The sequence below is a fragment of the Electrona antarctica genome (assembly GCF_951216825.1).
Source record: "Electrona antarctica genome assembly, chromosome: 19".
In the NCBI taxonomy this organism is placed as follows: Eukaryota; Metazoa; Chordata; class Actinopteri; order Myctophiformes; family Myctophidae; genus Electrona; species Electrona antarctica.
Window position 1 is genome coordinate 40,706,156 of NC_136800.1, and position 27,587 is coordinate 40,733,742.

The 27,587-nt window shown below is 41.1% G+C and overlaps 1 protein-coding gene across 1 annotated transcript; it reads left to right on the plus strand.

The window, feature by feature from the left end:
- Positions 1-3,393: 3,393 nt before the first annotated feature.
- LOC306943150 (toll-like receptor 13) lies at positions 3,394-27,587 on the plus strand (the record flags this gene model as incomplete). The annotated part of the gene is made up of 5 exons (XM_079529351.1): positions 3,394-3,398; positions 16,367-16,830; positions 17,048-17,165; positions 17,540-17,732; positions 27,399-27,587. 5 exons carry the CDS (start codon positions 3,394-3,396, stop codon positions 27,585-27,587), a joined length of 969 nt encoding a protein of 322 aa, XP_079385477.1.

Here is a 27,587-nt window from a genome sequence, read left to right on the forward strand (position 1 = left end):
TAAAAGGTGTTTACTGTCGTCTCCTCTTTAGATCATCAATGCTGAACAGTGTTGTCACCAACCAGTGTCCACAGCAGAGTTACTCCACCAACAGTACCTGACAGTTGACCCTGAAGACAGCCATGATGCTACAGACAGGAAGCTGTCATCGTTTCTCCTTCTTATTTCTGTTGTTCACGCTTCATCTTAGTCCCACACTGGCTTACTTCCAGAAAGACTGCACTATTTTTTACCCTGACAATATCACTGATGGTGTTTCAGTGGAGTGTCATGCTTTTCATATAGTTAGAATACCAGTTGACATTCCCAGAGACGTTGTATCACTAACAATATTAGGCAACATCCAAACGATACACAGGACAGATTTTTACCATCTGTCAAATCTCACATCTTTGGATCTGAGTCAAAATGCAATAACTCATGTAGATGACGGTGCTTTTGTCCCTTTGGTGAAACTTAAAAAGCTCTATATGGTTGAAAACAAACTAACAACACTGACAGAGAACATGTTTCAGGGACTGTCTAACCTCTTGATACTGAGCTTGGATTATAATTATATCCAATTCATCAACCCTGCTGCCTTCCAGTCACTCACCAGTTTACAGGAATTAAATCTGATATCGACATCCAATCAAATGACAGATATTATCACTGTCTTACAACTGCCACGCTTACAGGTGCTGAACATTGCAATTATCGGGTTAGAGTCTTTTCAGTCAAAAGATATGCCATTAAACATGTCCTCTGAGCTCAGGAAGTTGATAGTTAGTTCAATCTCGATAAAAAAGTTTAGCATCACAACAGCTGTATTTCCACATCTTAAGACAATCGACCTGACAGACTGTTGTAATGAATCTGGATGGGAGTGGGACATACCAGACAAATATGTGCTAAATAATATAACTAGGGTTTATTTGACAGGTTTTAATATGTCTATGAACACCATCAGAAAGGCTCTACAGAGCCTTGATTCAATGGAGTACCTACAGCTGGAATTGCATGATGTGTGGATAGACAGAGATCTCTTAAATATTGTCTGTAAAATAACTACACTGAGAACACTCAGTGTGCATGGTGGCATCAATGCCAACCTTAGTGAAACACTGTCACCTTGTACTCAGCTAACCAACCTGGATCTATCACATAATAAACTAACTGAACTGTCTAAGGATTCAATAAAACAAATGAAGCAACTTAGTCACCTTTATCTACAATCCAACCAACTTTCCAAAGTGCCAGACGATGTTAAGAATCTCTCCATGCTTCAATTCCTGAACTTAATGTTCAACAAAATTCATGATTTAAACTGCTCAGACTTCTCAAATGTAACCAAACTCACACACCTTCATCTAGATTACAACCACATCACTAAACTTGAACCGTGTGTTTTTCAACATCTCAATGAGTTAAAGGTTCTAACTCTGAATCAAAATTCAATTAAGACGTTTGGTGACACATTCAAGACTGGACTACACAAACTAGAAATATTAAAATTGAATAAGAATAACGACCAGCTCAGCGAAGGGATATTCATTGGTCTGAAATCACTCAAGAACTTAGACATGCAATATGGTAATACATGGAAAAACACCTATTTGGAAGGACTAGATGAACTTGAAAAGCTTAATCTAAATTGTAATGCCAACCCCGAGTTACAATGGAACAACTACAATACCACCTTACTGAAGAGCCTGAAGAGCTTAACAATAAAATTCGGTATAATCGTAGAATACCATATCCTATCACACTTGCTATCGGATATGAATCATTTGGAAGACTTGAATGTCCATGGTGCGAAACTACCAGACCCAAACTCATTTAAAAATGTCCCACAGCTGAAGACTCTTTCATTAATAAACTGTAATGTGAAGTCCCTGGATTTCCTGACACAAGCCAATCTGACTAGACTATCCTGGCTGGACCTGAGCCAGAATAAGTTGACGGTGATCAATGTCTCTGTGTTCAGCTTCCTCCCTGCTCTCAGATATATTAACATGTATAAGAACCCTTTAGCTTGTGATTGTTCTAATGCTGACTTTCAGCAGTGGATGCAGAACAACAACCAAACACTGGTAGTTGACGCTCACAGCTACACTTGTGGCTTTCCTCTGGATAAAAAGGGAACCAGGTTTCTGGACTTTGACTATCATTCATGTTGGGTGGACGCTAGATTCATCTGCTATATTTCCTCCACTTGTGTGATTGTGCTAACTCTGCTCACATCCTTCACCTACCACTTCCTGCGGTTGCATCTTTTCTATGCCTACTACCTCTTCCTGGCCTTCCTTTATGAGGCCAAGGAAAGAAAGAGGGGGTCTCCTCAGCGCTACGATGCCTTCATCTCCTACAACGTTCACGATGAGCTCTGGGTTTACAGAGAAATGCTTCCAGTGCTGGAGGGAGAGCAGGGCTGGAGACTCTGTCTGCACCACCGAGACTTCCCACCAGGTACAAACCTCTCTGTAATACTGTAATTGTTTAAATATGTCTGTCTCTTTTCACCAACACTTGTAAGCAGACCTCTCTGTCTGAAAAGAACTGTGTTGTCTCTTTAGTGGCATTATTATTACAGTATATGTGATACTATGTGTATGTCTGTCTCTCAAAAAGTGAAATAGTTTTTTGAATGTAGTTTGAATAAATGCTTGTATCATGTTTGGTTTCCAGGTAAACCCATCATAGAGAACATTACAGATGCCATCTATGGCAGCAGAAAAATCATCTGTGTGATCAGCCATCATTACCTGGAGAGTGAATGGTGCTCTAGAGAGATCCAGATGGCCAGGTGGGGGCAGTAATGCTGATGTTATAGCCCAATATTAGTTGGATTGACTTTGATTCATTTAGACCCCTTTATTTGCATTGTAGACTACTATTGCTTGTGTTATGAAGTGAAGATATTGTAATGAGACTGTGTGTTATATTATACAAAGTGTATACTGTGTGTATACAGTATACAAGTCTCTGCCCTGTGGCTCTCGGTCATTATAAATCTGTCCATACAACTTGACTGAGTGTAAATGTCCTCTGGTCTCCTGTGTGCAGCTACCGTCTGTTTGATGAACAGAAGGACGTATTGATCCTAGTGTTTCTGGAGGACATTCCAGCCCACCAGTTGTCTCCCTACTATCACATGAGGAGGCTGGTGAAGAGACACACCTACCTGAGCTGGTCCCATGCTGGACAGCACCCTGGACTGTTCTGGCAGAACCTACGCAGAGCTCTGGACACACCTCACGCTGACCTACCCTCCTGAACCACCTGAGGCCCCAGCCTGTTCTGCAGGGGAAATGGAACCAAATGAATGCATTACTGTCTGTTGTTTAATTAATATAATAGGTAGTGCACATGTTCGACAATCAATGGTGGCGAGTGAATTATTTCATGGCTAACATGGGGTAAGATCGAGGAATAGTAATATATGACCATCTATTAAATTGTAACTGAAATATTGTTCCATACTGTATGTATCCTAACACTTTTTTCCCCACTACTGTATAGTTTTCTCATATACTGTATGAGATCAATGTTTTTTGTTTTTGTTAATTTGTCCAAGGCAATGTTTCTGTGTCCCGAGATTATTGTCATTGTTGTCATTATTGTCATTATTTTCATTATTGTCATTATTGTCATTATTGTCATTATTTTCATTATTTTCATTATTGTCATTATTGTCATTATTTTCATTATTGTCATTATTGTCATGCCACATCTCTTTGTGGGTTGTTTTGTTCATGAGGAAAAACTGATCTCTATATACTGACTAATCATTTACAAACATGAATTAAACAAATAACCATCAATCAAAACCAAAGTGTTTTTAATTTATGCTCAAGGTGCTTATAAAACTAGTGACATAGAAGTTTGGAGTTATATTCTACCTGACCATACTATTATGCTCTTTTCTTTTCAAAATATTTGTATTCAAGTTTATACGTTTTTTTAAAACAGAAGCCCAGGGGCCAGCATAAATGTCATTAAGTCACAAGTTATGGGAAAAATGAACAGCATAATCAAATAAGAGTATATATCCTTCAGTATAATCATATATACGAAACATTAGGTCAGACTGCTCTTAAGTGTTAGTGACTCAGAGGAAATATAACAATAAAACAAAAAACCTCAAACGAGCCATTACAGTAAAAAACAAACAAAAAAACATTACATCAAATAGAGACAGTAGGCCTAGTGCCTCGGTAGGATCATAGGTAAACCAATAAACTATCGCATCATCATTCTTCACAGTCTCACGTCAAACAATAATCCGTACATTGAAACTTTACAAAATTACATTTAATTTTTAACCTTTAGATCATTAGGTTATTAAGTTAAGGTTAGGTCAAGCGCTGTGGGCTAAGGTGGAATATTGTTGTTTGCCGTTGCACTGATAGTTTCTGTCCTGGTTCCACTGAAGTGAAGCATTTCTGCATTTCCGTCAGCCTGTGAACTCTCAGAAGCACTCGGCTCACCTTTGTTCTTTGAAGCATTTCTGTATTTTCAGGGTGCTTGATCCTCTTTCACTAGTTGTCACCTCATGTTATTTCTGAGGTGTCAGTGGAGCTGTAGGTGAAATGGACTTCATTCCTGTCTGAGTGAAACACTGGAAGGATGGTTGTCGCTGATGTTTAGGAGTTCAGGTAAGATTCAATATTACAATTCCTTCATCCTGGAAAGTAATATTCCTTGAGACTTTTCTATATGTAAATGAATAGGGATGATGTCTGAGCCAGTCAAAGTTCTTACTTCTAGCTCATTTAGTATCCACGTCTTTGAATTTCCCCCGCAAGATCAATTAAGGTCTTATCTTAGATCTCGTAATTCATTCATTCATTCATTTTGAATCACTTTGGAAAAACACTTGGACATTCATATCAAATTTGACTTTGACAACCTGACTGTAGAAAGTAAAAAGTACAGTATAGTAGGCCTACTTGGGGGGTTATTATTGATTATAGTTGAATTTTAATACACACATTAATCATGTTACCAAGATTGACGTTTTTCACCTTAAAAATATTGCGCGAATCAGAGCCTGTCAGTCGCGGACGACACAACAACACTGATTCGCGGCATTGTTTTCTCTCGGCTTGATTTGCACTGCCAAAGAAAACCACAGATAGATTATAACTTGTCCAAAATGCGACAGCGAGTTTTAACAAAAACTAAGATGAGAGAACATATTACTCCAGTTTTAGCTACACTGCATTGGCTCCCGGTTGTTTTTAGGATTGATATTAAAATAATTGTACTTGTTTATAAAGGTCTCTGTAAAGGCAACCGAACAACAAAAAGATGCCAGTGAGGGATATGGTATGAATGAAGCTCTTTCCAACGCGTGGTGGTGTTTACAGTAAATCAGGTCGTCTCGTTGAGTGCATTTAAAAGGTTTTATTTTGATTGCAGGATATTATAACAAAAGCCGGTGTTTAACTGTAACTTAAACAATAACCTGGGTTTGCAAAATAAACCAAAAAATAACTCAAAACAACTGAAATATACGAACACACGCACGGTTGAAAAACTGTGTGGCTTCCCTGTGGCGTTTCCCAAATTCCCACCTGCTGTGTACTTGTGACACCTACAAATAGGCTGTGCCCAAGATTGGCTGAACCCGCCTATGCCCAGGTTGTCATAGCAACTTCACAATACATTAACCACAGTATAAAATCATCAAATTGGCTACAACAGTCTCAAATGGTCTCGAACCTTCCTACCTACACGACTGCCTGTCTAGATAGGCTATATCCCAAACCGCCCCCTCAGGTCCTCCACTGCTGGCCTGCATGCTCGATGTGCCTAAAACAATGGCAACTGAAAAACACAGTGAAGCTGCTGCTATACGGGCCGACGGCGTGCAGGAACAAACTCAGACAGTCTCTGTAGACATTTTAAAAGCACAGCTCAAGACATACTTCTACACTCTTAGTTGAGCTTTTCAAATCCTTATTGTTATTCATGTCCTCAGTGTAGTGCACTGCATTATTTTAATGTTGTTTTACATCTTTGCTTTTCTTTTTTCCTCTATTGCTCTGTAAAGCAATGCAGCTACATTTCATGTCATGAAAGGTGCTATACAAATACAGTTGTATTATTATTATTAGCCTGTAATAATATTATTATTAATAATAATAATAATAATAATAATAATAATAATAATTATTATTATTATTATTATTATTATTATATTGTTCTCTCCTGATTAGGTGAGAAACCCACCTAAAACATATAGGCTATTTACTGTATTTTGTCTTGGCTTTGTCTGGTAAACTGACTTATGCCAGTGGGTGTGATAGCACCTGGTAGGGACAACCATGCTGGAAGGGTCAAAGAGTAGAGGTGAGACAAATTGGACCAAATGGCAGGGCAAAAGTGAGAGAAAAGTGTAATATTGCCAAAAGACAGGCAACATATCGCTCGCACGCACGCACAAACACACACCCACACACACAGAGGACTTTGTCCCTATAATGTGCGTACTGGCACCGTTCCTAATCTTGCGCAAGAGACGCACGCCACACATCAGTATAGAAGAGAGATATAGTCACTTGTTGTGGAGGCTAAAAATATTTCGAAGCGATGTTACTACTAGTACAGGATGTACTAGTGCCCATGTGCGCGTCCTCACAAACGGCAAAGTAGCCGATCTGCATGAGATAATGCAGCGCTGTTATATGCAGTAGTAGGGCCGGTAACCAGTGGACCACCAAATCGTCAGCAGGGTCCTTGACTGTGACGCATGGAAATGAGCCATGCAGAGTATTAGTCCAGTAATAATGTAATTTGACCTCTAACTAATTGCAAAAAAAACAAACTCAACTGATTTTGCATCTTCAATATATCCTGAATAACAGAAAGAAAGTTGCCTGGAATTGTCTGAGGGGAAAGTGTTGAAAATGGCCTGTACAGTGTGGCCACCATTGACATCCTATTATAAGGCAATATTTTCTAAATTTCCTTATGCTTTAAGTAGCATGTGACATATCAAACTAGGGGGTTTTCATGATGCTGAATCCATTCCAAGCATTAGTTTTGCATAAAAACACTCATTGGGCTAAATTTGGCCATAGCAACTTGCCCAAATGTGCTGACCTCATTACATTTTGGCAAGTTGCTATGGCCAAATTTAGCCCAATGAGTGTTTTTATGCAAAACTAATGCTTGGAATGGCTTCAGCATCATGACAACAACCTAGTTTGATATGTCACATGCTACTTAAAGCATAAGGAAATTTAGAAAATATTGCCCTATAATAGGATGTCAATGGTGGCCATACTGTACAGGCTATTTTCAACACTTTCCCCTCAGACAATTCCAGGCAACTTTCTTTCTGTTATTCAGGATATATTGAAGATGCAAAATCAGTTGAGTTTGTTTTTTTTGCAATTAGTTAGAGGTCAAATTACATTATTACTGGACTAATACTCTGCATGGCTCATTTCCATGCGTCACAGTCAAGGACCCTGCTGACGATTTGGTGGTCCACTGGTTACCGGCCCTACTACTGCATATAACAGCGCTGCATTATCTCATGCAGATCGGCTACTTTGCCGTTTGTGAGGACGCGCACATGGGCGCGCGTTATTACGCGGCGGAGCCGCAGAGAAAATTGTTATTATGAGAGCCGTCTTGGCTTTTTTGGCGTGCGTAGGCCTATTGTGTGTGCGTGAGAAATGGGAGGTGTGGTATAGGTGCGTGGTAAAAGGTCAAATTGCGTGACTGTCACTCTCAAAGCGTGAGACTTGGCAGCACTTATACCCTATAGTACAAGACATTCAAAATTGCACGTTTCTTGTTTATATGTCTTACGTCATCACTTCCACTAGGAATATTCCTGGCCGGCCAATGTGACTGACAACTAACAATGTTATTATAACGTCCTGCCAAGTGTTAATTGGCCATCATTTAATACGCTGTTCCTTCGTTTCAAAAGGCATAATTTAACTACTCGATCATGCAGGGGGTGTTGCCTGCCAAAAAGAACATATGAAGTAGTGTTGACGACAAGTGACATCTACACACCTCGTTCAACTAAAGGTTGAAAGAGGTTGTATGATATGATATGATATGATATGATATGATTATATGATAGAGCCAAGACTCCCGAGAGCCTCAATTTGGACAACTGGATTGAAACTTGAAACATGCTGATTATGTCAAAACTGCATGAATTGAAAATACTGCACAGACACACACACGCGCGCACACGCACACGCACACACACACCTAAGTGTCATGCATTTGAATTTATAGGGACGATAAGATCTTATTTGTTAAGAGTGAAATATTAACTTGATGACTGTCGGTGGAAGAGGATAAATGGGGAAGTTGATACAGTTCTTCAACAGCCTTTTGAGAGTCGATCTTTCCATATACAGCTTATTTTGAAAGTTACAATTTTATTTTTCAACATTTTTTTATATTTTCTTAGTTATTGTTCTAGTTTCTTTGATATTTCAGTCTCAGGTGAGTCCCAACAGGGCGATATAATTACATGGGACAAATCTGTCCAAACATGGTGCCATCCGATGTGTGGCACTGTTTTAAAATACACAAACTGTACTGGCACCATATACTGTATGAGGCTCCGACCATACATAAGACTGAGAATGTATTTACAGATAAAATAAAAGGTGTTTACTGTCGTCTCCTCTTTAGATCATCAATGCTGAACAGTGTTGTCACCAACCAGTGTCCACAGCAGAGTTACTCCACCAACAGTACCTGATAGTTGACCCTGAAGACAGCCATGATGCTACAGACAGGAAGCTGCCATTGTTTCTCCTTCTTATTTCTGTTGTTCACGCTTCATCTTAGTCCCACACTGGCTTACTTCCTGAAAAGCTGCACATTTCTTTACTCTGACAATGCCTCTGTTGGTGTTTCAGTGGATTGTTCTGGTCGTGGTCTCGTTAATATACCAGACGACATTCCCAGAGACATTATATCATTAGAACTAAGGGCCAACAACATCCAAAAGATAAACAGGTCCGATTTTTACCATCTGTCAAATCTCACATATTTGGACCTGAATTCTAACATTATAACTCATGTAGATGAGGAGGCATTTGTCCATTTAATGCAACTTAAAGAGCTCTATATGGACTATAACTATCTAACAACACTGACTGACAATATGTTTCAGGGACTGTCTAACCTCCTGATACTGACCTTGGATGATAATAATATCCAATTCATCAACCCTGCTGCCTTCCAGTCACTGACCAGCTTACAGGAACTAAGTCTGACATCAACGTCCAATCAAATGACAGATATCATTACCATATTACAACTACCACGCTTACAGGTGCTGAACATCACAATTCATGAGTTAATGTATTTTCAGTCAAAAGATCTACCATTAAACATGTCCTCTGAGCTCAGGGAGTTGAGAATAAGTTCAAGGTCGATAAAAATGTTTAGCATTACAACAGCTGCATTTCCACATCTTAAGACAATCAACCTGCAAGAATGTTGTAATAAATCTGGATGGGAGTGGGACATACCAGACAAGTATTCTCTAAGGAATATAACTTATTTGGTTGTTTCTGTTGACTTTTGCAACACCATCAGAAAGGTTCTACAGAGCCTTGATTCACTGGAGTACCTATGTCTGTTGTCTAATACATATGATGTGTGGATAGACAGAGATCTCTTAAATATTGCCTGCAAGATAACCACACTGAGGACACTTGGCCTGCATGATGGCATCAATGCAACCCTAAGTGAAACACTGTCACATTGTACTCAGCTTACCAACCTGGAACTATCAGCTAATAAACTGACTGAACTGTCTAAGGATTCAATAAAACAAATTAATCAACTGAGTCATTTGGACCTCTCCAGTAACTGATGGATCTGTAGATCTGCTACTTTGGTATTTTTTGTGGACATGTGTCAAGTGTTCATATTTTGTCATCTTGCCCTTTGACCATCAGTTTTATCACCCTCCACAGGCCTAATCATCTCAGACCTATATTATTATATCATATTATATTATGGATTGCCTGACGCCAAGCTCAGATTTTATATCTTAATTAGGCTCCATACTGTCTGCCTGCAGTCAAAAGTTAGCTGGCATATTGAGAGGTCTATTTGGATAAACACTACATGCATTTGACCTTGGTGCCCAGTGAGAAAGTAGATAGGAGTATTTCTCTCTGTCTCTGCTAGCAGGGAAAGAATGTTATCAACAGGTTGCCTGGCAACGCCAGCGTCCACGCTTTCCCGGTCTATGGCTCTCAATGACGGAATTAAGGAAGTTGTCCCAATATCAGTCCCATCAGCTATGTGCTGGTCCAATCAGCGTTCGACACCTAGTGCCAGCGTGGCAAAGTGGAAATTAACTGTGTGTTCAGCCAATGAAATGTGTATCAACAATTGTATTCTACAGTATGAATGCCTGGCACATGATTGTGTCCGGCAGAGAGACTACCCTGTGCCCTTTTGGTGGTACAGGGGAGAGTAATTTGGCTGTCTGTGGATCTGTTCTGTCTCTCTGATCTGAAAATGAATTAACTAAACCATATTTGTTCTGACTCGACAATCCTTCTTCTGGTGGACTCATCTTTTTAATTGACTACTAAAGGTATTTTTCTAAAAGTTAATTGTTAACTTGGTCATAGGCTCTCTGCCTAGTTGTGGTGCTGAGTATTTCTGTGTACTCTTTGAGTACTTTCTCCAAAGTATTTTTTATAGTTTTAGCCCTGTGTGGCTCAGTAATTCAGTATAATACAGTCCTTTATATCTTTGGTCCCTTTTGCATTTTATATGCAACAAATGGGTTTTATCTTAATTATAAATCCATCAAATTGGTCCATTTCGAACCGTCTTTTTTCCGAGTATAAGTCTAATTTATTTAATTAGCACCTCCGACAAAAAGGAACCACCCCCATTTTTATTTTTTATTTTCTGCCGGAAGAACAAAGTCCATGGTCATATTTTTGGAGCAGTGGTTTGGTCGATCCATGTTCAGTTCTGGAACCGATCCTCCCCATTTTTGGGAACATACAAGCCGCGGATCTGTGGACGAACGAACGAAGCATGAGTTATACAGCTTGCCTTGGCCGGTCCTCCACAGATTTCCCCCCCCCCATCTGGACCGTCTGTCCGTACGACGGTTCCTCTCCGCTTCGGTGCCCTCTGTCTGGGTCCGGTCTGCCTACATGATTCTCCCAGCTTGCTTTTCTCAAGTTAAGTAATTTACCCTTTCTGTTACTTTCATAGATTATACTGTTATTATAATTTATTGCCGTACATTCATGTCTGGGACTTAATCCCTGAACATGTCTCAGTCACATTACTCTTCCTCCACTTTAGATTTTCAGGATGTAGCGCAACCATCGATGGGCACATCATCCTCACCCTTTATTTTACTTTCCACTTCGATTTCTTGTCTTTTTATAATATGTTTGCCTTCCTACATGTGGTTATCGTTTGCTTGATCCCCTTATTGATATCTCGCTGTAGGAACCCATACATGTTACTTAATTTATAGTCTTCTTTCTCTCAAACCTCGACGGGGGTGCGAGAGTAGAGTAGGTTATTTTTATACCGTAAAAGGTCTGTGATCCCTTTCACCATTTTTGATTACACATTTTTTTTATCACCCCTTTTACATTGTACCTAGTAGTGTTCGGTTTTTATGACACTAATGATTTTAGAGTGTGTAGGCTCCTTATCTAAGGAATTTAGGGAGGAGAGCAACAGGCTCTCCTTTGCGTGTGCGTGCGTGTGATAACGCATGCCTCCAACTCTCTCTCTCCTTCTCTCCTTTTTCTCTATCTGCCTGTGGGCCTCTCTGTCTGTCTGCGTGCGTATTCGTGCGTAGGTGTGTATATCACTGTCTTGTGTTGGAATGGATGTGTGTGTTGTCCCGTAGAACAGTTATTCTTCTTTTAGGCCTAATAGTTGAATGATGTGGGTGTGTGTGTAGCGTGCCATTCGTTCAATGTCACCTATTTACGCTGTACATAATTTTATTTGTATTTAGAGTGACTGAGTGAGTACGTTGGTCCTGTGGGCGGATATGTTGCCCTTGTCTATGTGTGTGCATGCGTTCGTGCGTGTGTCAGTAGCTGAGACAATTACGCACAGGGTGCGTGTGTGCGTGCATATGTGTTTGTCCATGTTCATGCGTATTTGTGTGGGTGAAACACTTAATTTAGAAGAATATGACAGGATAATATTAGGAATGCGTGACGACTATTTACTATTGATTTATTTATCTGTCAGGCTCCGTGTCCCGCCATTTATCATCATTTCATACACTTTATAATTGCCTAGTGGCTGTGCCATGGTTTTTCAATTTTAGATAGGTCCCCTTCAACATTTAAAGGCCCATTATCATGACAATTTATTATTGATTTCAACCAATCCCCTTATTCATTTCATTCATTTATTATTTGGTTATTATTTAATTTCATTTATTTTATTTTATTTTATTTTTTTGAGTGGTGTCAACCATTCTTTCCCAAGACATTTTATTCCTGTTATTTCAGATTTTTTTGGATTTTTTTGGTTTAAACTTTTTGCTCTATCTCTCTGAGACCTGATGTGTACAAATCATGGTCAATTTCGGTCTATCTTGACCTTGGCTAACCTGCGTGTGGCGATTAGCTACGTCTTAATGACGCGCAGGGGACAGTGTGCGACCCAGATTTAAGTTAAATCCCAGAGTGGTACAGTTCTCTGTATTCACTGATTTTTTTTCTTAGGGGGGGTCGTATAAGCCACCGGACTACATGGGAAGGGGGTCTTGATTTAAGTTAAATCCCAGAGTGGTACAGTTCTCTGTATTCACTGATTTTTTTTCTTAGGCGTTCAGAAGGCTTCCCATCCTATGCAGAAGTATATAAACGATTTTGGGCAAATCTTCGTCTATATACTTTGTTTTCTACTTCAGATATCGTTTTATTGTATTCTCCCTGCCCTTTATCTGTAAGGTGCACATACATACATAGAATGCTGGTTCTCTGTCTTTCTCTGTCTCCCTGTCTACCTACACGCCCTACTTTCACCTTGGCTGTGTAACATGCACGGTTGGTAGATCAGTCATTTTCATTTTCATTTTTATTTTTTTAAACCTTACCCTGTGGATGTTTACCCTGTTGATGAATTGTTTATAATTGTTGTTTCATTTCATTCACCAGTTGTTTTTTGTCTTTCTGTTTTTATCTCACAGATACGGATTTCTGGTGGTTTCGTGGGTCAGGAACAAACCCGGGACAGAGTAATCTGAGGTCAACAAAAATGATGGAGAATAGTGAAGGAATGTGTTGTCGACCTCGAGATCCCTTTTCCCTTAAGTTTAGGGTTTGCCCTTAGACCCCGACCCACTCAGAACCGTTTAAAAACAGTATTAGGCCCGACCCCCTAGAACAGTATAGGCCTTATGCCATCTGCCCATAGATTTCCCATCGGGAACAAATTAGAATTCCACTCATGTTTCACCATACACATAATTGTTCTATGTTTTTCTTTTCTAAGACACTGTATTTTGCTAAAACGCTGTTACCCTTCCCTACCTAGTATTAGGATTCATTTGATCATTCCTTCTCCCCTCAATTGATTAATATGGTATTTTGACTATTCATTTTCCAGATCCCAGATCTGCTTCATTATATAGATTATGTAAACTGAATTATCCCATCTTTGGACAATCTAAATTTCCTTCCATTAGGATTCATTATCCCACCTCATCATATTTTTATTATTTTAGATTGGATTCATATTTTACCTCTGAATTTGGAATATCCCTCCATTGTAAACATTTAACCTTTACTATCCCCGAACCACCCCTTGACCTTACATTGAGATATTTAGAATAGGGACATCTTTCCCTTCCATTTCATTTTATTATTTTGTTTTCATCACCTTGAGTTTGACTTGATTAGGCATATATATCCTCCCCTGAATAGACTTGATTCTATATTTGGCCTTCATGGTACTAATGGACTCGCCAGGAAGCGACACGACATCATCAATTACCCTGTCCCCCCTTCTCCAAGCTCTGCTTGGTATAAGAACTGTTAGGTGCATCTCCGGCCGTTTTCTCCCGTTTGAATCACAGAGATCAAGTATCTGTCAATGAGAAAGTATAGGCTGAGATTGTCACCTATGGGTCACCTGTTATGTCACCCATCCTGGGGGGCGGGGCGAAGATTCGGCTCCGACAACGAGCCAAACCATCCAGTGTCTGCTCTGATGAGCCACAAAGAACTTTGTTGTCAAACTCTGACACTTTCGACGGCGTAGGAACGCTGCAACATTGCTGAGTTCTTTGAGAACCCCGAAGACTCCGAGAGAGAGAAAAGTCATTCTGTCTCTCTCCCACAGTACCATCTAAATAAGGAGTGATTGTTTGCCTAGTCTTAAGTCAAAACTATTTTTTATTTTTCATTGTTCCTGGTTCCACTGTTTCCATTCTGGTTCCATTCCCCTCCTGAGCCTTAGTATAGAGTGAATTTTATTTCTCATCTCCCAATTGACCCTTATATTATTTTAAATTTAATTCCCTGAAGATTGATTATTGATTATTGATCACATTTGACACTTCATCCACAAAACGTGATGGAGTTGATGGATCTGTAGATCTGCTACTTTGGTATTTTTTGTGGACATGTGTCAAGTGTTCATATTTTGTCATCTTGCCCTTTGACCATCAGTTTTATCACCCTCCACAGGCCTAATCATCTCAGACCTATATTATTATATCATATTATATTATGGATTGCCTGACGCCAAGCTCAGATTTTATATCTTAATTAGGCTCCATACTGTCTGCCTGCAGTCAAAAGTTAGCTGGCATATTGAGAGGTCTATTTGGATAAACACTACATGCATTTGACCTTGGTGCCCAGTGAGAAAGTAGATAGGAGTATTTCTCTCTGTCTCTGCTAGCAGGGAAAGAATGTTATCAACAGGTTGCCTGGCAACGCCAGCGTCCACGCTTTCCCGGTCTATGGCTCTCAATGACGGAATTAAGGAAGTTGTCCCAATATCAGTCCCATCAGCTATGTGCTGGTCCAATCAGCGTTCGACACCTAGTGCCAGCGTGGCAAAGTGGAAATTAACTGTGTGTTCAGCCAATGAAATGTGTATCAACAATTGTATTCTACAGTATGAATGCCTGGCACATGATTGTGTCCGGCAGAGAGACTACCCTGTGCCCTTTTGGTGGTACAGGGGAGAGTAATTTGGCTGTCTGTGGATCTGTTCTGTCTCTCTGATCTGAAAATGAATTAACTAAACCATATTTGTTCTGACTCGACAATCCTTCTTCTGGTGGACTCATCTTTTTAATTGACTACTAAAGGTATTTTTCTAAAAGTTAATTGTTAACTTGGTCATAGGCTCTCTGCCTAGTTGTGGTGCTGAGTATTTCTGTGTACTCTTTGAGTACTTTCTCCAAAGTATTTTTTATAGTTTTAGCCCTGTGTGGCTCAGTAATTCAGTATAATACAGTCCTTTATATCTTTGGTCCCTTTTGCATTTTATATGCAACAAATGGGTTTTATCTTAATTATAAATCCATCAGTAACCAACTTTCCAAAGTGCCAGATGATATTAAGAATCTCTCCATGCTTCAAATTCTTGACCTGAGTTTTAATCATATTAATGATTTAAAATGCTCAGACTTCTTAAATTTAATCAGACTCACACACCTTCATGTAAAGTACAACCGCATCTATGAACTCAAAAAGTGTGTTTTTCAAGATCTTAATGAGTTAAAGGTTCTAACTATTAGTGGAAATCCTATTAGCAGTTATGGTGCCGCATTCACGACTGGTCTACACAAACTAGAACGTTTGGATTTAGGAAGGAATGACAACCCTTCACCCTACAAAGGACAATTCATTAGTCTGGAATCACTCAAGCACTTAAAGGTGGAATATGATTCCGTGTCCACGTATCAGTGGAACAACAACTATTTTGAAGGACTAGATGAACTTGAAACACTTAGTCTAATATTTAAATACACATATAAAAATCACACTCTAAAAATGTCATCTTCACCTTCCCATGAGTTACAATGGCAAAACTATGATACCACCTTACTGCAAAGCCTGAAGAGCTTAACAATAGATTTCAGTCCAAACCCCTTGGACATACAATCTATCATCATACGGGACATGCTTTCAGATATGAAACATTTGGAACATTTGGAAGTTGTCCATGGTGAACAACCAGACCCAGACTTATTTAAATATGTACCACAGCTGAAGACTCTTTCCTTAAACATCTGTAATTTGAAATCCCTGGATGTCCTGGCACAAGCCAATCTGACTAGACTGTCTCTGCTGGACCTGAGCCAGAATGAGTTGACGGTGATCAATGTCTCTGTGTTCAGTTTCCTCCCTGCTCTCAGGTATATTAAAATGAATGACAACCCTTTAGCTTGTGATTGTTCTAATGCTGACTTTCTGCAGTGGATGCAGAACAACAACCAAACACAGGTAGTTGATGCTCACCGCTACACTTGTAGCTTTCCTCTGGATAAAAAGGGAACCAGGTTTCTGGACTTTGACTATCATTCATGTTGGGTGGACGCTAGATTCATCTGCTACATTTCCTCCACTTGTGTGATTGTGCTAACTCTGCTCACATCCTTCACCTACCACTTCCTGCGGTTGCATCTTTTCTATGCCTACTACCTCTTCCTGGCCTTCCTTTATGAGGCCAAGGAAAGAAAGAGGGGGTCTCCTCAGCGCTACGATGCCTTCATCTCCTACAACGTTCGCGATGAGCTCTGGGTTTACAGAGAAATGCTTCCAGTGCTGGAGGGAGAGCAGGGCTGGAGACTCTGTCTGCACCACCGAGACTTCCCACCAGGTACAAACCTCTCTGTAATACTGTAATTGTTTAAATATGTCTGTCTCTTTTCACCAACACTGGTAAGCAGACCTCTCTGTCTGAAAATAACTGTGTTGTCTCTTTAGTGCCATTATTATTACAGTATGCGATACTATGTGTATGTCTGTCTCTCAAAAAGTGAAACAGTTTTTTTAATGTAGTTTGAATAAATGCTTGTATCATGTTTTGTTTCCAGGTAAACCCATCATAGAGAACATTACAGATGCCATCTATGGCAGCAGAAAAATCATCTGTGTGATCAGCCATCATTACCTGGAGAGTGAATGGTGCTCCAGAGAGATCCAGATGGCCAGGTGGGGGCAGTAATGCTGATGTTATAGCCCAATGATCAATTGGATTGATTCATTTCACCCCTGTATTTGCATTAATGACTACTATTGCTTGTGTTATGAAGTGAAGTATTGTAATGAGACTGTGTGTTATTATACAAAGTGTATAGCCTGTGTGTGTGTGTGTGTGTGTGTGTGTGTGTGTGTGTGTGTGTGTGTGTGTGTGTGTGTGTGTGTGTGTGTGTGTGTGTGTGTGTGTGTGTGTGTGTGTGTGTGTGTGTGTGTGTGTGTGTATACATACAGTATATAGTCTCTGCCCTGTGGCTCTTGGTTATTATAAATACAACTGTCCATACAACTTGACAGAGTGTAAATGTCCTCTGGTCTCCTGTGTGCAGCTACCGTCTGTTTGATGAACAGAAGGACGTGTTGATCCTGGTGTTTCTGGAGGACATTCCAGCCCACCAGTTGTCTCCCTACTATCACATGAAGAGGCTGGTGAAGAGACACACCTACCTGAGCTGGTCAAACTACTTCTCCAGCCTGAGTGATGCCCATGGGCATAACACCAGAGGGAGCTCAGCTGACCTAGTTCCCCAAAAAGGTGTCTCAAACATGTAAAAATGTACTTCCTCACCAAACTCTAAACTAAGCTAAAATAAAGACTGACTTTAAAATTAATTAAGCTTTGAACACTTTAGTAGTAGCATCCGCAGGTGGCCTACCTATATTACTTACTTAGTTTATCCCCGGGCCTATACCTATATTATACTCCAGGCTTAATCCATTATAACTATGGGCATTTGGTCTACTTTCAGGACATGGATTTAATCCACATATATTTTTGAATATTGTTTTTCTATATTGATTGTATTTAATTTTGTATCGATTTTGCCGTTGTATTGTTCTATATTTCAAATTGTATATCTGCTGTATTTCTCAGATACATTTGAATGCTTCAACTGAAATATACAAATTTGAATTTGCCTCATGCTTTTATCCTACTGTATTTAGACCAGAGACAGATGTTTTTTTAAAAAGCCTTCTAAATCCTAACAGTTTTCTATATATGTTGCTATACTGTAATGACACAAACAGAAGCTTTCCAGGATTGAAAGGGATATAAGCCCAATTTAATTATGTAGCCTTACTTTAAAAATCACACTTGTCTGAAGTGAGGGGCGCTCTTACATCACATTCCGTGCTCAGCCAATCAGCTGAGCACATTCCGTGCTCAAACGGACAAACAGACAGACACACATGTATACACACAAATCTGTACATAGCCTCATAAATCACACGTTTTTGAGTCACACTCAAAAACGGATTAATAAAAGTTGAGTAAAAAAAAACTGGAAACCAATCAAAATACAGAAGAATACAATACAATAATAAGCACGTTTTGTGAATGAAGCCTATAGTCCATAGCTCTTTACAAACATGAACGCACGCACGCACGCACGCACGCACACACACACACACGCACGCACACACACACAAACACAAACACACGCATTGTGTAGGTTCTTCCTCTCCACTATTGTCACACCACGATACTTCTGAGGTGCTAGCTGAGCTGTGGTCAAATGAACTTCCATGTCACATGAACTCTCTCCTATGAAATGGTAAATGGTGCATGTAGCTGTCCCAGCATTGGGTATTTTGTAATCTTTTATTTTATTGTTTACCTTTCTAAAAATGTGTAATATGTGAGCATTGTATGTATTTTTATTTGTATTATCATATTGTATTTGTATGCTGTGTGTGGTGCCTGGTCTTTTATTGCTGTTCATTATGACCTAGATCAGGGGTGGGCAACTGGCGGCCCGGGGGCCACATGCGGCCCCCACCTTCACTTAATGCGGCCCTCAGGTTAATGTCAGAATTCTGATATAATATTGGTTTCAGCTGATTACAATTCCACAACATGCAAACATGACCCGCTTTAATTACTTCAGTCTAAATTAGTAGCTCAATGCTTCAACACAAGTATAATTAAAGGCATTTGAAATTACATAAAAATGTAAATTTTCAGGATTCCAATTCAAAAAATAGCAAAAAATTATTCAAGATTTCAATTTGAATATAGCAAAAATAGCCGATCTACAAGCTCAAAACGCGTCGCAGCGCGACGCGTTTTGAGCTTGTAGATCGGCTATTTTTGCTACGACAGTAATGTATGGCCCTAGGGAGTGAGTGTGGAAATATAGTGGCCCTCTCCATCGTCACAGTTGCCTACCCCTGACCTAGATTCTAGGTCCTAGAAGGGCATGCAGGGGCAGAGCCCTCTGATTAGTGTTGAGCAGCATTGAGTGCACCTGTGTGAGCTGAGCTCAGTCAGAACAAACTGAGTTTCAGTGGTGCAAGGAGCTCTTCCTACGACAAAAAAGAGTGTCCTTGAAATAAAGAATATAAGATAACTAACTCCTAAAATAATTGGCTGAGGGCACACACGGTATGTTACATGTTGTTTTGTTTGTAAACAGTATTGTCTTTTCATCGTTTGTTTGTGAACATGTGAATGTAATGGACATTTCATTGTGTTTGTTTATAATGTGGACATTTATGAACATGGACAATTTCATGATTATGGACACTTAAAAGAGACAGCTCGACTGTCAAAGAGGACATTCATAATTCATATGCATGTATAATTCATTGTGTTTAAAAGGATATTGTTTGTTATTCTTTGCAGTTTTTCACGTTGTCTTGGGGAAAATAAATACCCTTGAGATATCAGTTGGAGCGTTGTCAGTCTGCTGGTTGAAGAGCTTTAGGAGCGGTTATAGTGCATTTATATAGCGCCTTTATCCAAGGCGCTTTACATAGATTGTGCATTACATTCACCCATTCACACACACATTCATACACCGATTGCAGCGGAAGCCATGCAAGGTACCAACCAGCACATCGGGAGCAATTTGGGGTTCAGTGTCTTGCCCAAGGACACGACATGTAGACAGGAGGAGCTGGGATTCGAACCGCTGACCCATGGATCATTGGACGACCTGCTCTACCTCTTGAGCCACAGTCGCCCCGAATCCTACCCGACGCAGATATTTGAATTAGTTTGGTAGGCTACAGAAAGATTTTCATGGTGCTCTGAAAATAATCCTGGGATCATTCCTTGTGAACTTTCTGCGTTATTATTATTAAAGGACCAAGCAGTCCTGAAAGGACTTGGTCCTTTTTTGGCATTGCTATTTATTTTCTTCCGCCAACAATAGCAGTTCTGGCTGAACCGTGCAGTCGGTTTTCGCGAAATTTGGAGATATGGTAGAGGGCCATGCCAAACAGTGAGGATGCGAAGCCCACAACCATTGGCCAAAGGGTGGCGCTATATTGAAAATGCAAACTTTGACCAGGCATAGCTCATGAACCGTTTGACCGTCGGCAATGAAACCTCGACACACATATGCGTCTCCTCATGCCGAACAAGTTCCGTGCTGTTACTTTTGACCTCTGACCTCTAGATCACCCGCCATTTTGAATTATATGAAAATCAATTAAAATGCATCTCCTCCCAGGGTCTTTGATCAAAATGCACGAAAACTTCTACACGTGAACGTTGGACCTATACGGACATGGGAAAGTGCCTCACCTGTCAATCACCTGAAAGTTCTGGCTACCACACCCTTAGTCAGCTGTTCTTGATTAGTTGCAGGCTATATAAGTGGACCTGTGGCCAGCAGCTCATTGTCTCCCAAACACCCAAACTGAACAGTAGTGTTCCCTTTTTGTTGCTGTTATTAGTTAAGTTTCAGATGGGCTGGTCGTAAGTATTCTTATCCATCAGTCCCTGTTTTGCAATGCAGGATTTTAAATAAATGTGTAATATCTTTGTAAACTTTTGATCTGACTTTGTGTCCTTTTATGTTAGCCCTTGGTTGAGCCAAGTTTAAAAGGCCGTAACAATGCTAAAAACTGATTTGTTTAGTGAGAAACATGTATAAAGAACTTGATCCTGATCAAATCAGGTTCTTTACTCATGAATTGATAGATTATTTGATGTTGTACAACAGTGATTTTGAAACAAAGACTGATTTGGACACCTGGCCTTTCAGTTCAGGTTTTTTGTGTCCTGAAAGGATTCCCTTGCATGGATGGTTCTGGTACCGGATGGTACCCAGACCTGGCGAGCCGACCCGGAACTCTGAACCCCCCTTCACCTAGCCTGGCTAATAAGCCAGACCGAATCAGCCGTTGGCAAAAAAAAAATTGCCTGCCGGTGGATTACGGTCTGGAGAGGCTCAATTGTACGCCCATTTCCTACACCAGAGAACTGGTGTGGCCAATCGGGACACGGTATGCAATATGGGCGGGCTTTGGTACAGTGACGTTCAACGCTTGAGACCTTTGACTGACAGTAGCTCTAACCAATTGCGTCAAAGAGAAAATGTTTGAACCCGCCCCCCGGGAAACAAGATCCATACACAGCATCTCCAGATTCAAATACCACAAGACAGTGTGATTTGAGTCTGGCTTATTAGCCAGGCTACCCTTCACCCACAAATGTGGTAATCTGGTTCTCCAAATTGGAGAAAGAGACTGCTTTCCCTGAACTGAATTCTCTTTATTCAGACCGTAGCCATCTTGCCAGCAAGGTGATACCCAGGTGACACTTCCCATAGACAGCCCATTCATCCAAACAGAAAAGTCCTAATTATATTAAACAACATCAAAATCACCAACATTGCAGCTGTAGGGAAAGCTTGAATTATCCTCTTTCAATCTGTAAAGTGTTTGTTTCATAAAAATCCACCGTAGACATTTTATGAGTTACTTCCGGTCAATAAATTCCTTGCAGATTTTTTTCTAAGTGCTGGAGTTTGGAAGTGCTCGTTGACAATCACTCAACGGCCGATGCGTACCGCCTGTTTTGTATGTGCACATAATGCAGGAAGCAGCAGGAGGTTGCTTTACTGATAACGAGCGCTTCCATACTCTGATACTTAGAAAATAATCATCTGCAATGAATTTCTTGACAGGAAGTAGCTCATAAAATGTCTGGTGGATTTTTATTAAGCAAAACTTTCAGATTGAAAGAGGATAATTCAACCTTTCCGTACAGCTGCAATGTTGGTGATTTTGACGGTGTTTAATATAATTAGAGAGGACTTTTCTGTTTGGATGAATGGGCTCCCTATGGGAAGTGTCACCTAGGTATCACCTTGCTGGCAAGATGGCAGCCGTGTGAATATCAATAGGAACTGAACTGGGACTTTTCAAGTCAACAACTTAAAGTGGGCCCCATTTGTTTGTTTTTCATGATTGTTCAAAGCTGTTTATTTTCTCTGAAGTTTAATAATATTTTTTCAGTAAACCTTAATCCCTGTTTCAGACTCATTTCATTGGTTTTCACTCATTGAGCTCCTCATCCGAATCTGGTATATTTTCTGGTTTATACACAGTCAATTCATACATTTTTATACCCACCTTTAGTTATCCATGCGCAACTTGCTACAAAAACACTGAATGATTTTGCTTGTTAGCTCAGTAGGTAGAGCTCTTGCCTTTGCAACACAAAGTCATGGGTTCAAATCTGGGCACCGCCAACTCTGTGTATGAGTCTTCAAGAACCCTTACCTGCCCCCCCACTATAAAAAAACCGACCCTGTCACAATTCCATGGTCTCTTTCTCAAGTTTAGTCTTCCATGTTTCTTGTGCATATTATTCTTATTGCCTTCCTGCTTGGTCCTGCCTTATCGCTGCTTGCAGCGATCCTTTTCTAGTGTATTTTATTCTTGTATTTATTTATTTTTGCTTTTTGAATCTCATCCCTGAGTGACACCAAATACACTACAATAAAAGAACTGAAACTAATGAGAGTGAATCTCATCCCTGAGTGACACCAAATACACTACAATAAAAGAACTTAAACTAATGAGAGTGAAGTATTTTCACCAAATCTAAACTAAACCTTGCTCCAATCCCGCTTTAAAAAACGACGGAAATTGCACTTTTTCCTAGACAGTCCCAAGTACAGAGCCCTGGAGAACCCCACTCAGCCGTTAGTATAGAGGTTCAACATGTTCACCAGATCTTGCAGACCTCTGCTGTAGCTCTAAGAACACATAACCCTGCATACAGAGGTCGTGTGAAGGTCGTCCTCTCTGTGTGAAGGAGACTCATTAGCCAAATTCCAATACCGCAACTTTCACACTCGCTCACTCCCCTCGCGTCCTCCACTCGCTCCTCGGCTCCGCCCCCAGTGAGGAGGAGTGGAGGAGGAGAGGATTCGATGCGAGGACAGAGTGGTGGAGACGGTGGAATGGATTTGCCTCTAGAATCGGAATGTACTCCGCTGTCATTTCAAAGCGACGGCACATTCCGCGATCACTTATGACGTGAATCAATTCAATTCAAAGGGCTTTATTGGCATGGGAAAACATACGTTTACATTGCCAAAGCAAAAGTGGTGGAACAATACAGTGTCACACAGCTGGATCACTGGAACTCTGAACCCAGAGCCGTACAGTCTACAGAATAGACAATTCATTTTTGTGCATGTAACCGAGGCCAATGTGTATGTATTGGTAACATGTGCAACCAGGCTATTTATTCCTGAAATAGTGAATAAGTGCCAGGATGCGCACACTTTTATATTATATGATTGTGAATGTGAAGGGAATTCCTGACCTGCCCGCAGCCCGCGTTCCTTTTTGCTCGTATAAATAACCCCCCTCCTCGGACAGTCCCTCCTCCGACGGTCTTTGCAAATAACGGACACTATAACAGGAATTATAGGTAGTCTCTCTGACTTACATATTCAGTTCAGTTCAGTTCAGTTCACCGTCATTCTGTGCACCGGCAGTCTGTGCATTCAGGCATGCACAGAGAGAAATTAACTATAGCTTTTGAGGTGCGCACAATATAGCCTACTTTTATTATGCTTATATCACACAACGCAATAAAGCCAGTGGCTTGTTGTGGTCCTTTCACTTTCACATAGGCTATAGGCTACTGTATCATTCTGAAGCTCTATTAATTCAGCGAAAATGTGTCTCTTCAACAAACAGCAAAGCTTTTTAGTTTAATGTGTGTGCGTGTGTGTGTGCATGTGTGTGTTGGGTCAGCGACAGCGTCTCATCAGCCGCAGCGGCCGGCAGCTAGTGGATGGGGGGTGGGTGCATAGTATCGGGTTTCAAGCAGTGTTTTCTGTGCCACATGTGGAGGAGGCGGACTTATGTCACTGGAGAAGGAAAAAAACATGTACACGTGATGCGGAAATCCGCAGCGAGGAGACAACATACTCCACCGAGCCTGCACCTGATGTACACTCGCTCTATGCGGTCTCGGAGAGCCCACTCGGCTCCTCCACTCGACTCCACTCTCCTCCTCGATGGAGCACTTTAACAATCGGAACGTTAACCATTTCCGGGTCAAGCTGGAATGACCCCGAGTGATCGAGTGGGAGTGAGTGAGTGGCCGAGATTTTGGGTATTGGAATTTGGCTAATATTGTGTTTCCACACACATCATAGAAACACAGAACACCTGCTGGGGGATCTACATACACCCCCACCCTGTGGCTCCCCCCTGTGGAGGGAACGGGTCCTGACACTTCAGTCTCAATGAAGTTGTGATGGAACCTGTAGCGTTTAGAACTATCAGAGTACCATAACATCCATGACTGAGGATTGGATCCAAAGACTGATAGACCCCAATCCTTTATGTTGACGTCATCCTGACAGACTGCTATACCAACATACTCTCCACTCCATTCCACTTCATAGTAAAGCAGGTCAGATATACATTCTTTACTCAACACACTAGGCCAACAGCCAGGATACTGCAAGTGGGTCCCCAAATAAGTGGCAAAACACTACAATTTTAATGAGAACTTTCAATAAGGATATAGGTGATTTTACCAGAGGTGACCAGTGTCCAATATTGACATGATTTACCATCTCTATTCTCTACCAATCAGTGCTGTGAGCCTGTGACCAAGCTGCACAAAAAACAAACCACTATAGCAGCTGTGTCTCCAGAGTGAAACATTGCCTTTATTAACAACACTCGCACTACTCTAATAATAAGTAATAGTCCTTGTTATTGTGGGCATAGACACTACTATACACACTAGTAAAGTCTGCAATGTGTCACGGGTTCGACTCCCGATCTAGACGACCTTTACTACTCCCCATTTCCTGTCAGTCTACTATCTCTATCAACCAGTAAGACGCCCTGAAACAAACGCTGAAACAACAGCAACTTCTTCACAGTTGAGAAGCAAGAGTTAAACTATTAATTTGGTGTCAGTGAGGTCAGATGTAGAGTTGCTGGCCGGCCGCCGGATCCATATATGCAGATCTAGTATGTCAAACCATGTATGGCTATCCAGGGTTTGATGAGGTCAGTGTTGTGATCTTCATATATGGAGATCCAGGTGATGATAGTCAGCTCCACATATTGGAGATCCATGTGTTGTACCAACATATATTGACATTCACATATATGGGCTTAATATTGACGACATCAGGGATCTCCATATATGGGCATGAGGCAGATTTTACTCTGAAAAGCCCAGAGGTCACTTAAGCAACTATACATTTCCACGACCCAAATGAGAGAAGAAACCTTCTCTCACTTGAAGACCAATACATGAGCAATAGAATATTGGAGGGTGTATAATTAATATCAGCAACTGTGATCCTGTTGCAAGTACGTAGTATGAGTGGCAGCAGCATAACAGCTGTTCATTCACTCAAATATTCTCAAGGCTACTTGCTAGTACTGCTGCTTTTTCACTGCTGTCGTAAAAAGGGACAACTACTGTACAACAATCTGTCATACAGTAGTACCCTGGTTAATAAAGTATGGTAAGTAAGATGTACAATCTCAGTAAGATAAGTAAGAAGTACTGTACACATGCGTCTCAATCAGAGATGGTCTTGTCAACTAAATTATAATACTCGAAACTTGAGGCTTAAAATCCCTATGCATTTGACTAAAGAAGTGGTTTCTAGCCTATTGGGGTCCATTCCCCTAAAGTTACCAGGAGAGAGCAACCACTGCAGGATGCAATTCATCAACCTAATACAGCCCTACATGATCATACTACAGACTACAGCATCACAAAAAAGTAGCACATTTGCAAGCACTGATGACAGACACAACATAAACCAAATGCACATACAGTACATGGAGATTTTATTTTCAACATGCACTGATGTCAGACAACAGAAGGGGCCCCGCCAGGGGCCGCCGTCAAATGTGATGGGTGGGATCGGCTGTGCAACATACTGTAGGTCTGAGGGCCACGTAGGGCTTAAGTGATTCATTCATAATGCACTTTTTCCCTTCCTAGAAATGTAGTGGAGTCAAAAGTAACTTCTTTCTCTTGAAATGTAATACTCAAAACACTCAAGTAGGCCTGGGCCATGGCTCAGTGGTCCAGGCACCGTGGCTGGTAATCCAGTCTGGCAGTGTGCCGCGGGTTCGACTCCCGATCCCGACGGCCTTTACTGCATGTCTTCCCCCCATCTCTCTCCCCATTTCCTGTCAGCCAACTGTCTGTCCCTCTAAAGATATAAAATAAAGGCGAAAGCCGCAAAAAAAGAACATAAAAAAAAAAAAAAAGTAACTTCTTTCTCTTGAAATGTAATACTCAAAACACTCAAGTAAAGTACAGGTACTCAAGACATGTACTTTGTTACAATCCACCACTGCACAGAGTACTGCTGCGAGATCACGTCTGGGACTGCTCTGTTTATACAGTGCCGTTATGGTGTGATGTCTTCAGAACCGTTGTGCCCGTTGAATTGAGTACTTGGTGTCACTGCCAAGCAGCTGGCACACAGCTGGGAACGAGACATCTAATAGAGTGCACAATAAAGCGTTTCTACCTGAACTCCCCTCACCCTGTCCCAGGGCCGGATTAACACCTCTGAGGGCCCCTGGGCACTGAAGCTCGAAGGCCCCCCTTCACGCGCGCGCAACATTTTTGCTGTTTCGGAGCCGTTTTGGGGCAGTTTTATGCCGTTATATTGGCCTATTTCCGGTCGCCTACCCCCCCAGAGTTACAGCCAATCTAGCGCATTGTTGCTGCTTTACACACAATTGCACTTTTCAGCTGCCCTTCTCACCAACAATAAAACACTAATCTTTTTAGACACCATTTATTTAATTCGGATTAGCAGGGAAATTTTCTGTGGAGTGCCCAGGGGCCCTGGTGCCCAAGGGCCCCTGGGCACGTGCCCAAAGTGCCCATATGGTAGATCCGGCCCTCACCCTGTCCTGTCCTCCTCCAACCAGATGGAGCAGCGCATGGCCTCCCCTCACCCTGTCCTGTCCTCCTCCAACCAGATGGAGCAGCGCATGGCCTCCCCTCACCCTGTCCTGTCCTCCTCCAACCAGATGGAGCAGCGCATGGCCTCCCCTCACCCTGTCCTGTCCTCCTCCAACCAGATGGAGCAGCGCATGGCCTCCAAGGACACTAGATGA